This window comes from Silurus aristotelis (assembly GCF_946808225.1).
Source record: "Silurus aristotelis genome assembly, chromosome: 20".
NCBI lineage: Eukaryota > Metazoa > Chordata > Actinopteri > Siluriformes > Siluridae > Silurus > Silurus aristotelis.
In genome coordinates this window covers 11,549,959-11,564,612 of record NC_139593.1, presented here as the reverse complement: position 1 = coordinate 11,564,612, position 14,654 = coordinate 11,549,959, and the positions used below count along the sequence as shown (strand labels likewise).

The 14,654-nt window shown below is 40.1% G+C and overlaps 1 protein-coding gene across 1 annotated transcript in view; it reads right to left on the bottom strand.

Moving 5' to 3' along the window:
- Positions 1–357: 357 nt before the first annotated feature.
- cfap58 (cilia and flagella associated protein 58) overlaps positions 358–14,654 on the bottom strand; it is a 60,879-nt gene continuing 46,582 nt past the window's right edge. Inside the window, exon 18 of the mRNA XM_083523116.1 lies at positions 358–715. Coding sequence (XP_083379242.1) covers positions 595–715 — 121 coding nt within the window. The 3' untranslated portion in view covers positions 358–594. The remainder of the gene's footprint in view (positions 716–14,654) is intronic.

Sequence of the window (14,654 nt, the reverse complement as noted above, 5' to 3'; positions counted from 1 at the left end):
AGATAGAATAGACAATCGGGGCCTCTCACCTTGTTATCATATGCTTGGGAGAGACAGAAATAAAGAGGCAACAAGGCAGGCACGTTTGCAGAGAAGAAAAATAAAATTAGGGTTGAAGAACAAGTGATAATCTATAAGATAAACACAAAAAGCATGGAAGACAAAAAAACAGTAGACAGTAAAAGAAAGAAAGAGTGGAAGTAATGATAATAACAATAATAATAATAATAATAATAATAATAATAATAATAATAATAATAATAATAATAATAAACAATATTTTGAGTGCTTATGCTCTTTCAACCAGTGACTACGAACAATCCTGCTAATGAAATAAAAAAAAGAAACCAAAGCAATTAGCATGAGTAAAAACGTGTCTTTTTTATTAACAATTGACACATTAGAACAATGGCTTTTGCTTTTTCATTTTGACTATAACATTACACAGTGTAAGCATTGTGGGTTTCACAGAACAAACAGCCAACCAGTGTGCAAGCAGACCCAGAGAAAAAGAGAGACAGAGAAAGACAGAGATAGAAAGAGAGAGACAGAGACAGAGACTGAGACAGAGACAGAGAGAAGAGATTAGAAAGGTTAGGCAGCAGTTTTGTTCCCTTGCTTCAGGCTGAAGCCTCCCCCTGTAAAACGGGGTCCATCAATGTGTTGAGGCACGATCAGGGGCTGCCCAGTCTGCACCTCACTCACTTCCGTTTCCCTAGGGGAAAATGACAAAAAAATGAAGGATGACAAAAGAAGTTAAAAGATGCACAAAGAAGGAATTGAAACCCAACATTATGCAGTGTTAAGATATTAATTTATTTATTTTTGCCAGTCCGGACCTCAGCTGCCTTTGTTCATTCTGATTACAACAAAACAACAACAAAAATATTGGAGTTCTTATGATCCTGATCCAAACTTGTTGAAAAGTCAGCATGACAGCATGTTTAGGATAGGTCTGCCTTAAAACTATTGAAACACAAAACTAAAGTTACTATAACCATGCAGAATGATGTAATACATTATATACAGGCTAAAGAACACAGAAATGTATAATTAAGAGTTGACAACCTTAATAGATATTAATTCACAGGGTTAAAGTCTATATGCAGCCTGTAGAATGTTAGGTACAAAAGGTACAGACTGCCCTCAATATAGCAATAAAGCGCTTGCTGAAATGTTCCAATGCCAAAAAATAACCAAAAGAAACATAATTTTTCTCCAGGATGTTTGTAATTTCATGGCTTTGAGTACTTGAGTGTCAGCCATGTAACAATTCAATCGTAATGAATTGCAAGCTAAAGCTGAAGCAAGTGCACACACTTACACATTAATGTGCACACTTCACTGCTTTCCTTCTTGATTCCACAAACTTCTTTCTCGCCCATTCATTCTTAATTTTAGTGCTTTGTTTGCCCAATATCAAAAGCTATAAATCTAAATTCACTGGCTGTGTAATCAGATTTCACACTGGAAACAATGAACACATTTGCCAACAAGATTGAAACACACACACATACACACGGACAGCATCCGCCTTTGTTTTTCTCCTCCTAAATATTTCTAGCTAAAGGAATATTATGCAGACGGGTTTTAAAAGTGACTTTTAGACAGAACAGCAGACATCTGTGAAATATGCTTTGATCAAAACGCCATTCACTTGATTTGTAGAATCAGCGCCATCTGCAGCTGCTGACAGTCACAAAATCAAGCCAAATAATGCTCAAGGATGTTGATGAGCATAATATGTGCCGCTGCCTCTGATTCCAGTAATAAGATGAGCTATGTTTTAAAATTAGCTTGTGGCCAGGTTTGAACTATCTGGCAGAAACAGATAAAGTCACAACAAATTTAAACAACAAAAAACAATAACAATACAAAAGCAGCAATGGGAGCAAACTATAAATTAGTTTTGAATTATTTGGCAGAGATAGTTGCAGTGAGTCGAAACACCCAAGCAACACCAGACACAACAATTCCAATAATAACAGCAATGCTGGCAAACTATCATGCATGACCTACAAGTAATGAGGCCAAAACCCTGTTTACTCCCATTGGCATAAGCAGCAGCTACTGTACACATGCACCTTCTTTATGAGAAATAGCAGCTGTAGGAACAACCATCCACCATAATATTATATTATAAACTAAATATAGAAATAAACTGGAGGATTTAATTATAGTTCAGCAGCATTGTCCAGCTAATCAGTTCTTTAACACTTTTTTCTGTCTATATATAGGCAAAAATATCTAAATTCAGATGTGCAAAGTTGATATTTTCTTATTTTTTCATATTTTCTTAATCAGTTTCAGTTATTATACCAAGTATTGGTTAATGGGGGTCAATATTCAACAAATAAATGTCTGGACAATAAATGTGTGTGAGTGGTGGGGTCAATAAGAGTAAATATTTAAGGTCTTAAAGTTTGTAAAAAAAAAAAAAAAAAAAGTATGTGTAGAGTTTTTTTTTTTCAAGACAGACTGGCCATGAGACATTTAATCAGCAGCCCATTGGTTCTTTTCTTAATTAACATTGGGCTGACCCAATCACATCTTGTGTGTTAATTTGAAATAAACTTAAAAAAAATGTGTTATATTGTAATATTTGTTATTTTGTATTGAAACCCACCTCCACCATTTACTGCTTTATCTCTTAAACCAAAGCTTCCAATTGATTCCTTTAAAAGCATAACAAAGTTTGCATTTTGGTTTTATTCCAGTCAAGTTCTAAAGAATGTGTAGTCTGGCTCAGGTATGTTAGAAAGAAAAAAAACAACAACATTAACATTTAATTCAATTAACATTAACATTCTGGCACTAGATGAACAAGACTGTCTCTATGCATGCAGTTTCAGGGGTTTAACCACTTATCTCCACCATCATCACTACAACTTGAGCTGCACTCTGACACCCAGATTAATCTTAGTCAAACTTAATTCACAATAAAGCTTATTTAATTATTTACTTTACAAATTTTTAAGACCAAATTAATCTGTGTGATGATTTGGGTGTGATAATAGAGGCTACATCTCACTTCACATTAACAAATGGAACATGTCTACATCGAATTCCATTATCGAAAGAGTAATGAGCTTATTAGCAGTGGATTATTTAAACATACATTATTATAAGAACATACTTACTGCTATACTGTGCATAATTATTGCCTTTGGAAATACAAATGTAGGTGATAATTTATATCTGTGTAGGTTTATTACTGACAAAGTGAGAGAGAGAGAGAGAGAGAGAGAGAGAGAGAGAGAGAGAGAGAGAGAGAGAGAGAGAGAGAGAGAGAGAGAGAGAGAGAGATGTGTCTTTCTACAATCCGGGCAAGTAGGCTGCAAACAAACAGCCAGCAGGGGAAGTGTAAGCATTTCTCAACTCTCACTTGTTTCACTAATGGAGGGCTGGTTCTAGACAGTTGAAGGCCCTAGGCAAAATTTATGTTTGAGTGCCACTAGTTCAGTATGCAGAAAAGTTTGATTTTGTTCATCAATGTTCACAGTCTCTTCTTGCATTCATAGGGTGGGAGCCCACATTTAAAAGTTAATTAACTTATTCGATTTCAGATGAGTCAGGTGGGTCAGATTTTATATCCAGAAGACAAACAGAGCAGCTCCTCGCCATGAAGGAGAAGCTGGCAGTGTATAAAAGTAGATAGAGCCACGGCAGCAGATGAGAAAAATTTAATCGTCTCCACTAATGCCAGATGTCTTTGTTCAGGCAATGGCAGCAGCAAAGATGACACCACTCTTCACTCTTGAGACCGGCCCAGACCACGAACCAGCTCTACCGCGAACCCTCAGCAGGACAACCTGCTTCCCTCAGAATCAAAGCCTTCCTCACACCTACACAGCTTTACATTCACTTAAAATCCCCACTCCTTGTCATGTATTGTCATGCTGAAACAGGTTTGGGTCTCTAGCTTACACAATATACCCCTATTATCAGTTAGGGTGTACTCACATTTGTTGTCAGTCATTTTGACAATAATGGCTGTATGTTGAGTTATTTTCAGAGGACAGTAAATCTGTACTGCTATATAAGCTGCACATGGACTACTCTAAAATATATCTTAGTTTCATTTCTATAGTATTGTCTCTTGAGAAGATATACTAAAACGGTTGCTTAAATGTAAGCGGTGTATTCACTTTTGTGAGATACTGTATCTACCTGATTAGTAAGACCTGCAGCAGCTGTCCCACAACTATACACACCTATGTTCTTATTTTCTCATACATGTTTGGCTTCTCCTGTTGCCTGTCCACAAACCTGCAGAAGGACTGCTCCAGGCTGTTATTAATTATTATAACACCACCATAAACTTTGGTCCACTGAATATCCGCTCTCTTACAAGCTCTCTGTTTGAAAGAAACTTGACTTTTCTGATCTGAATGAGTCAACCCCTTCTGGGTTTGCTTACATCTGTCAACCTCGTGGCTCTGGTGTCCGCTACCACCAACGTTGCAGTGGTTTATCCCCCCCAATCAAAAAAGCACATTCATATCTGATTTTGCTGCTTTTCTCTCCCACCTAATCACTCTTTCTTTAAACATAATATTGTTGGTTGATTGTAATATACAGATATACAATGATACTTACCCTCTTACTAGAGACTTTTTGATGACTTTTTGAGAGTTTTGGTCTTCAGCAACATATTGACTTTTCTACTCATTGAAAGGGACACATTTTGGATTTAATTTGCTGTTCTGGTCTTACTCCTTTGGTTTGTACTGCTGATAATCTTGTAAAACTGATCACTTACTTTTTTATTTCAATGTTCAACTCTCTCTTTCAGAAATTAAGCAACATCATCCCACTCACCATGCTACTGTTATCCTTGTTCATATTTTTGTTACCTCCCGTATCGTTTATTGTAATTCCCTTCTTTTTGGTCTTACTCACAAATCTCTGTAAGCTTCAACTGGTTCAGAACTTGGCAGCTTGTATCATTACCAATCAATATTGCCGCAGCTTAATTGGCTTCCGGTCAAGCTTCGCATTAACTTTAAAACCCTTTCATCTCACTTTTAAAGCTATTCACAACCTTGCACCTTTCTATATGTGTGATCTTCTCCATATTCATGTTCCTTCTCATTCTTATGCAGTAGATCTGCCTCGTCTCTCCTTCTTTCTGTTCCTTCTGCTCGTTTTGCCAACATGGGGCATAGTGTTTTCTGCTGCTCTGCTCACCGGCTCTGGAACTCTTTACCTCCAGACATTAGAAACATTGACTCTATGCCTGTTTAAAATTTTGACTTAGGTCTCACCTGTTTAACATTGCATACTCTTCCTTCCCCCACTCTTTCTAAATCTTAATTACCCCATTACTCAGCGACACTCATTTTCTTATTTAGTTTTTTGTAATTGTTGTTTTGTATATGCCGTAAGCTGTGTACATTGTTTCTATATGTTGTTTATCATGCTTTGCCCTTTAACTTATTATGCGGTGTCCTTGAGTGTTAAGAAAGGCACCTTTAAAACGTTTATTATTATTATTATTATTATTATTATTATTATTATTATTATTATTATTATTATTACACACCTGTTGATATCCGCTATATTTGACCATCACCTCAGTGCACCAAGAAGATTTTAACAACCAGCATTACACACAAACTTTAAATTATTCAACTCATTTAGTACCATAACCAGTAATGTTGGAACACATTTCCTCTGCATTGAACAGAAAAACTCTGACTAGCACAGAGGTGGGAAGTAACGAAATACAAATACTTTGTTACTGTACTTAAGTAGATTTTTCTGGTATCAGTACTTTACTTCACTATTCATTAACTTTTTACTGTTACTTATTAAATTCTTACACAAATATCTGTACTTTCTACTTCTTACATTTTCAAAACAGGCTCATTACTTTAGTTGTAACCTATTTGGTGAAATTTCTATATTTTTTCTTTTCACTGCGTGTCATTTTCACCCTATCAACCTATTTCCTCTCATTGCACAGCTTTTTCAATCTACCACTTTGTATCATTTCCTGGCTCTCACACACCACAGACTTAGGCTAGTTTACAAACAATCAGCAAGTACAGAAGGCAACAAGAAGTATGGGGCTAATGTGGATGAGACAGAGGGAGTCAGCAATGTAAACATGACTGAGAACAGAGACATTCCTGGTCACCTGATCATCATCATCTTTTCTCTGTTTGTGTTCTATATTGTGGATGTTTAGCCTGGATACATTCATTAAGTAACAAAATAAAAAAAAAATTTGTATTAATATATTAATTAGGGCTGTCCAAATGAATTAAAAAATAAAATAAATAAACACATATAAAAGAGGCGAAATCAAAACCTTCATTGCGACACATGTTTATTTACGATGTGCTTTCTTTATTCGAATATACAATAATAAATAAGTAAACTATTTTTAATTAGTAAACATTAGTTTTACTGATGCGCCAGTTCTCAAATCCGCATCAAAATCCGCTATGATGCACACAGTTAACCCTCTTTTGTACAGATAAGAGCAATACATCATTCAAATCTGTAATAGGTCTACTTTTATTTGTATGCACTCATAATAACAACAAAATGCCGGCTTTTGCAAAATAAAGAAAACAGACAGGATGCGCTCTCTGCCCTCTCTGTCCTCATACATGTCCTCCACCATCCTCACATACTTCTCTGACACACCTGACTTGCTTATACAATACCATCACTAATAATAAACATAAGGAGTAATTTAAGGTACATTCAGAACAAACGATTACATTTCGTTTAATGTTTATTTAACTCATGACAATCATGCCATTAATCACGAATAAATATTTTAATCGGTTGACATTCATAATATTTATATAAAGTGAAGTCCAATTACCAGCATCACAATAAAGCAGGTAGTAGTAATGGCTACTTTTTATTTAAGTACATGTCAGATCCCAAACATCCTTACTTTAACTTGAGTAAAAAGTATAGTCAGTACTTTAACCTGAGTATTTCAATACATGAGTATCTGTACCTCTACCTAAGTGAAGGATGTGTGTACTTTTGCCACCTCTGGACTAGCATCACATTTTAACTGGCTGTGGAGTATTTGGTGAACATAAAGCTTCTAACAAATGGAGAAAATCAGAACTTTAGCAGGACATTATTTGGAGTCAGATTGCCCCCCTGAGCTTATCTGACAGTGATCTGGAGTCCCTTAAGCTCCTAATTACATTATCAGTCAGTTGGTGGAAGAAGAAAGTGTGCGTGCAAAAGTTAGAGGCATTGATGTCCGGCACACATCAGGAAATTGAGATCTGGGAAAGATAATAACCTCGTTAGTGCGGAAAAAAGTCTGATGGTAGTGGAGGTAATCTCTTTCAATCCTTTCTGTAATTGTGTATCTGCTTTGCAATTAATGATGGCATTTATTACATTCACAGTAGAGGATCATGAAGAAAGAGGCCGCAAATCCAGATCTAGATGACAACATAGAATAAGCCTACTCGGAGGGTGATCAGGATTGTGTAAGGGGTGATGTACCCATCACCTATCGGCAATTGTCTACCGCCGTGATTTTCAATGGTGCAGTGCATAGAACAGTGAGTATTTCGACTTAGACTAGGGTGATGGCGGATCCAGAATCTATAAGGGGTGAGAGGTGGTACATTCCAATAGGACATTACAACTTTACCGGCAAGAGTAAACTGTGGGGGCATGGGTGGAGGCCTCACCTTACTCTGGGGGGATTGGGCTTCTCAGGGCAGGTGGCACAGCGATGACCCGCCTGACCACAATAGAACCAGAGTTGGAACTAAACCAGTTGCATTGGTTCTGATGTGGTGGGTAGCGATTCGGCGTGACCTGGTTGACTGGTGAGAGGTTGGTTAATAACAACGATGTGAAAGTGAATTGCTAGCATGATATACTATTATTGTGACCTGTTGTCTTTGCAGACCATCTCAGCTTGTAACGCAGGATTGAGTTGCAACAAATTCAGTCCTCCACAGAGTACACAAACACTATGCGAATGAACTGGATAAAGTAAGCGAAAGAGTTGCATACCTGTCATCATTCTCCCATACCACTCTTATGAACCCGATAGCAAGGAGCTTCTGGAGGTTGTGACATGCGCAGTTCAGAAGCTCGATATAGCTTGGTCGGCCAGTAAACATAAAGCATCAGGCATCACGGCCTCAGCGTCAGGGCTTGCCATTTTCACCGGGGTGTCCAGGTCCTAGGGTGGCCTTTCTTGTTCTCACCCCTTTAGCCCCAAGACAATGGTTTATTCCAACGTCTCGGGTCTTAGGGATTATGGCTATAGTGTCATGCCATGGGTTGAAGAGACGCTAGCACGCTATCTCTTCCGGGGTGTCAGCGCTGGTTGGTAAAGCTTACGCCTCGGCAGGCCAGGTCGCTGGATGTCTGCACACCCGGTACTGCAGGCATACCAAGCTGACCTGCTGCGGGAGCTGGATCTGGAAGATCCTTTGGGCAGCCAGTTTTCTGAGATCTGCTGTACGGGGCCACAAAGAAGACCAACAAGGCAATCGGCCGGTCTATTGCCCCCCTAGTAGCCACTGAGAGACACCTCTGGCTTACCCTGTCCGAAAGGGTAAGGTTGTGCTGCTGGACGCCCAACTCTCTCCTTCAGGCCTGTTCGGCGACGCTGTTAATTCGGTAGTCGATAGGTTCAATCGGCGGCATTCCAACGGTATCTCCTACGCCGCTCTCATTGGGCTGCTCGGCGAGCTCAGCCCCAACCCCAACCCAGCACTTTGACCAGCAATTGCAAAGACAAAGCGAAGCGCTCTTCCCCTGTGCGGGATCTCGCATGTGCTTTACCGAGCTCCCCTGCATCATTGCGGACCAGGAGATCTCGTTTCAAGAGCCACGTTTGGGCACTGCCCCGGCTCTGGACACCCCAGAGGTCAGTCTCGAAAGACTGATACCCTTAAGGTAGAACCTGGCACCCTGGGGGGCATCGCCAGACATGTACCTGTGGGTCCTGCGTACTGTGGAGCAAGGCCAGCAATTCAGCTGGAACAAGAAGTAGATACTCTCCTGGGGAAGGAGGCCATTGAGGTGGTCCCTCTGTCAAACAGAGGGTCTTCAGCCGGTACTTCATAGTTCCCAAAAAGGATGGTGGGTTGCATCCCATCCTAGATTCAAGTCAGCTGAACTGCTCTTTGATGAGGTTCCAGTTCAGGATGCTGACCCCTCAAGCAGGTCGTGTCTCAGATCAGATCCAAGGATTGGTTCGTCACAGTAGATCTAAAGGATGCATACTTTCATGTACCCATCCTCCCTTCTCACAGGAAGATCCTGAGGTTTGCTTTCTGTGTCAAAGCATTCCAATATCAGGTCCTTCCATTCGGCCTTGCCCTGTCACCCAACACCTTCACTAAGTGTGTCGATACGGCTCTGGCTCCTCTGAGACTTCAGGGCATCTGTATCCTGAATTATATCAATGATTGGTTGATATTAGTTTGATTAGAGCAGTTAGCAATCCGGCATCAAGATGACATTCTCGCTCACATGAAGAAGCTGGGTTTTCGGCTGAATACCGGGAAGATTGTGCTTTCTCCGTCACAGAGAACCACCTGTCTCGGTATCCTTTGGGATTCGGCGACTTTGTGCATGCAGCTTTCCTCTGTCTGCATAGCGTCCATCCTCACAGCGGTCAGAAAGGTCAGAAAAGGGCAGTCACTCACTGTCAAGCAGTTCCAGAGACTGCTCGGACTCATGGGAGCAGCATCCAGTGACATTCCACTTGGCCTCCTGTACATGAGACTCCTTCAGTGGTGGCTCAGAGCCCAGGAGTTCTCTCAGAAGAGCAATCCCCTCTGCGCGATCAAGGTCACATGCCGATGCCTACATGCCTTGGATGCGTGGAGAGATCCCGGGTTCCTACTCTAAGACTTCGTGGAGGCACTTGTCCATCAAGAACGCTTTCTTGCTCGTCATCTGCTCTCTAAGGAGAGTAGGTGATTTGCAGGCCCTCTCTGTGGCCCCCTCTTTCCTTGAGTTTACACCAGGTATGACCAGTGCCTTCCTGCACCCTAGAGCGGGTTACGTTCCTAAGTCAGGGTCCAGGCATTTAACCCTACTCCATTCCTGACCCCAGACCAGGAGAGGTTGAACCAGTCCGAGCGCTAGACTTTTATGTCCACCGTACGAGTCCTTGGGGAAAGTCGGAAACAACTGTTTATCTGCTATGGCCTTCCGAGGAGAGGCCTTCCTGCTCATAAGCAGACGCTCAGCAGGTGGATTATTGATGCTATTGCGTCTTTTTACGGGTCCTCTGGTCTCCCCGCCCCATTGGGGCTCATTCGACCCAGAGTGTGGCAGCCTCCATGGCTTGGTCCTCTGGAGTGTCCCTCCGAAACTTCTGCGACGCTGCGGGGTGGTCCACTCCGCTCACCTTTTGCCAGGTTTTACAACCTTGACCTCTGTGCCACTCCTGGCACCTCTGTCCTTCGACTCATTTGTGCTCATTCACACTAGTCAGCGACTGGTCGGTTTGGTGTTATTGGACTCTCGTTCCCAAAACACAGTTCGAGTCTCTAAATGGGAATGTTTTTAAGTTACGTATGTAACCCTAGTTACCTGAGGGAACAAGACGCTGTGTCTCCAGCCACACCTTCGGCACCCATTTAGCGCTTTCTTTACGGTTATAGAAGCTAAAGCCATCTTCTCTCCAGGTGCGCTTTGTACTCCCTGATCGTGATGTCACCCCGCCAGTGACAGTCTGTCTTCAATTTTGACTGATTAGACTCATTACTCAAAGCATGGACAACGCAGTCGTAACCTAACCTAGAGACGATAATATACATCAAATACTCCTAGAGAAATGCTATAAATCTCAGAGAAAGCCTTAGCACTTAGATTCTGTGGTTTGTTTACTCTATAACCGCCATTATAATGCACAACAGTCCCAGCCTAAATCTGCTTTACCACTCAATCTAACCTTCATACAGCTTTGCATGGGGAGTCACATTGCCTACATGGAAGCAGCACTATTAAACTAAAAGGCAGAGTGAATTAGACTTCACTTACAACCTGAATAGCAAATTTAGACCCTGACCCAAGTGTCACTGCCTCACCATTATTTGCTCATATTTGACCTCACTATCGTTAGGTCATGTCCCTAAATCCCTCAAGTTAGCAGTTATTAAGCCCCTCATTAAAAAACCTAATCTGGATCCAAACACGCTATCGAATTACAGACCAATTTCAAATCTCCCATTTATGTCTAAGATTTTAGAAAAGATTGTCGCTGCCCAGTTATGTAACCACTTGCAGGAGAACAATATCTTTGAAGAGTTTCAGTCAGGTTTTAGGCCCCATCATAGCACAGAAACTGCTCTAGTTAAAATCACTAACGACCTGTTTTTAGCTTTAGACCAAGGCTACATCTCCCTATTAGTTTTACTAGATCTTAGTGCTGCGTTCGACACTATAGATCATGATCTTCTCCTCGATCGCTTACAGAATTACATCGGTATTCAGGGACAGGCATTAAGCTGGTTTAAATCCTACCTGTCCAATCGTTACCATTTCGTAGATTTAAATGGAGAGCTATCCAGGATAATGCTAGTAAATTATGGCGTGCCACAAGGGTCAGTTCTAGGACCCCTGCTTTTTACAATATACATGCTTCCATTAGGAAATAATATTAGAAGGCATGGAATTAGCTTCCATTGTTATGCTGATGATACCCAGCTATATATTTCATCCAAACCAGGCGATACGGCTCAATTAGCTCGCATAACTGAGTGTGTTGAAGAAATAAGAGATTGGATGACCCATAACTTTCTGCTATTAAATTCTGATAAAACGGAGATTTTGCTCATCGGCCCAAAAAATAGTACACAGAAGCTCCAGCATCTCAGCCTGCATTTAGACGGTTGTTCTGTAACTACTAGTTCAGTGGTAAAAGACCTGGGAGTTATTTTAGACAGCAACTTATCTTTTAAAAATCACATCAATCAAGTTACAAAAACAGCCTTCTTTCACCTTAGAAATATTTCTAAGCTAAGAAATATGTTATCTATATCTGATGCAGAGAAGCTCGTCCATGCGTTTATGACCTCTAGAATAGACTACTGTAATGCATTACTAGGTGGATGTCCTGCATCATTAATAAACAAGCTTCAGTTAGTTCAGAATGCAGCAGCAAGAGTTCTTACTAGGTCAAGAAAATACGATCATATAACCCCAATCTTATCGTCCCTACATTGGCTTTCTATTAAGTTTCGAATAGACTACAAACTACTGCTACTCACTTATAAAGCACTAAATGGTTTGGCTCCCATGTATCTTTCCAGTCTTTTAACACGCTACAATCCGTCACGCTCCCTGAGATCTCAAAACTCTGGGCTTCTAGTAGTTCCTAGAATAGCAAAGTCCACTAAAGGCGGTAGAGCATTTTCACATTTAGCTCCTAAACTCTGGAATAGTCTTCCTGACAGTGTTCGGGGTTCAGATACACTCTCCCAGTTTAAGTGTAGATTAAAAACATATCTTTTTAGCAAAGCCTACACATAACACACATCACACACATCACATCACAACCTTGTGCTCCAGAATATATGATTACATGCACATTATCAACTTGTGCTGTTAATATCATGAACAGCAGCTACGCTAATTCCTCTCCACTGCTTCTCTTTCTCTCCCCATCCCGAGGCATCCTGAGGTTTGGCCAGCTCCAGTCACGTCCCACCTCGTGAAGATTATGGACCTATGGATGATCATGGAGAAGTAGATGCCGAGTGTTTAAAGGCCCTGGCATGGAGAAGCTGATGCTGGATCTATGATGATCACAAATTGTTCTGTATTGTTGAAAGATTTATGACCAAACTCTTGATGTCACCCATATGAGGATGGGTTCCCCTTTGAGTCTGGTTCCTCTCAAGGTTTCTTCCTCATATCATCTAAGGGAGTTTTTCCTTGCCACTGTCGCCACGGCTTGCTCATCAGGGACAAACGCACACCATTCACCTTCACTGTTGTTTTCTGTAAAGCTGCTTTGAGACAATGTCTGTTGTGAAAAGCGCTATACAAATAAACTTGACTTAACTTGACTTGACTTGACATAAAACTCTGCTAGATGTTTTATTGCCTTTTTTTATGTCACTTCTTAAAGACCTACAAATATACTATCTGTATCTTTGATTTTTCAAATCCCATTGCTAAGAAAAATACTGAATTGATGGAGAGGGATTTTAAATTACATGTGCTAATTACTTATCTCATTATCTCATTCAAATGTGGGGATTTCCAGATGGAAAAACATCTTTGGTGAACATAAAGTTTTCCTTCACTTGAACTAGGAGATCCAAACCTGTTCTGATGTGACAATGCACCTGGGCACAAACAAGCCCTGGAAGACATGTTTTGCATGGGTAAGATTGTAAGATATTGAGTGGCCTGCTAAAAACTCTGATCTCAACCCTACTGAACACCTTTGGAATAAATTGGAATGCTGACTGCACCTCAGGCCTCCTTACACCTACATCAGTTCCTGACTGTACTGATGCCCTTGTAGCTAATTGACCACAAATCTCCACACTTACATTTAAAGATATAGTGGAGTATTTTCTTAGAAGAGTAGAGGTTATTATAAGAACAAATAGGTAGTAAATGTGGAATAGGATGCTCACAATCACATATATTATATAAAGCAATGGCTAGAATGCAAGTTGGATTTATGCATGTGTATGTAGCAGGTGAATTTAGCACAATATTAATGTGTGTGGCTCTATTGTTTAAATGTTGAAAATATGCAATATTACATAATTCTTGGTCATGGTCCTAACAGGAAGAGTTTATGCACCAGAAACCTTTGAATCTGTTAACAGAGGCTGTGAAAATTTGTTTCCCCTATTTTTTTTTTTCTATTTTAGCTATTCATAAACATTTTATATGTTTTTTTGGGTTGTAGTTAAAGAAAAAAAAAACTAAGCAGATTCATATTCATATATGTATTTGTATTCATTAACAACATATTAACTGTTAAATCTGAGTAATGTAATAATATTTTACTTCATCCTATGCAGCATTCCAATCTATATGCTGAGCTACAGCCTTTGTCCTAAATGCACATTAAACTCACTTTATTTCTTTTAACCTCTTACTCTATAAAATGTTTCATTTGAGCTGCTTTTTGTGAACATCAGCTTCCCTTTACAATTAGGCTATACTTTTAGAAGCTGTTGCAAGAGATCTGTTTAACGCCGGGTCATTATTCGTTTAAGAAAAGAAACAATCGATCAGCGGGGATTAGACACTATCATTGTGCTCAGCAAATTTCCAGCAGCAAAGCGTCTATTGCTACATAACAGTCTTTTTCATAAGCCAGGGGTGTTAATCTTTTTCACAAATGGCTGATGTGGGTGCAGGTTTTCATTCCAAACAAGCCACACCAGATTCCACCTGCTTAGATCTTTATTTTCAATGATCCTGCATCCAAACTAGCCCTCTGTGGAAAAGAATGGACACCCCTTGACATGAGCATTCACACAAGCAAATGTATGCAATTATTGTTCCAATTCAATGCAGACTGTTGCCAAAGGCGCATTTCCTGCAAAAGTTGTAGAATAGAAGAATGTATACTTAGATGTTGATTAATGAAGTTAGGTTAACTGGGATATCCCAGCAAGGTTAATGTTGGTTTACTAAATAAACATAGGACAAGGGTA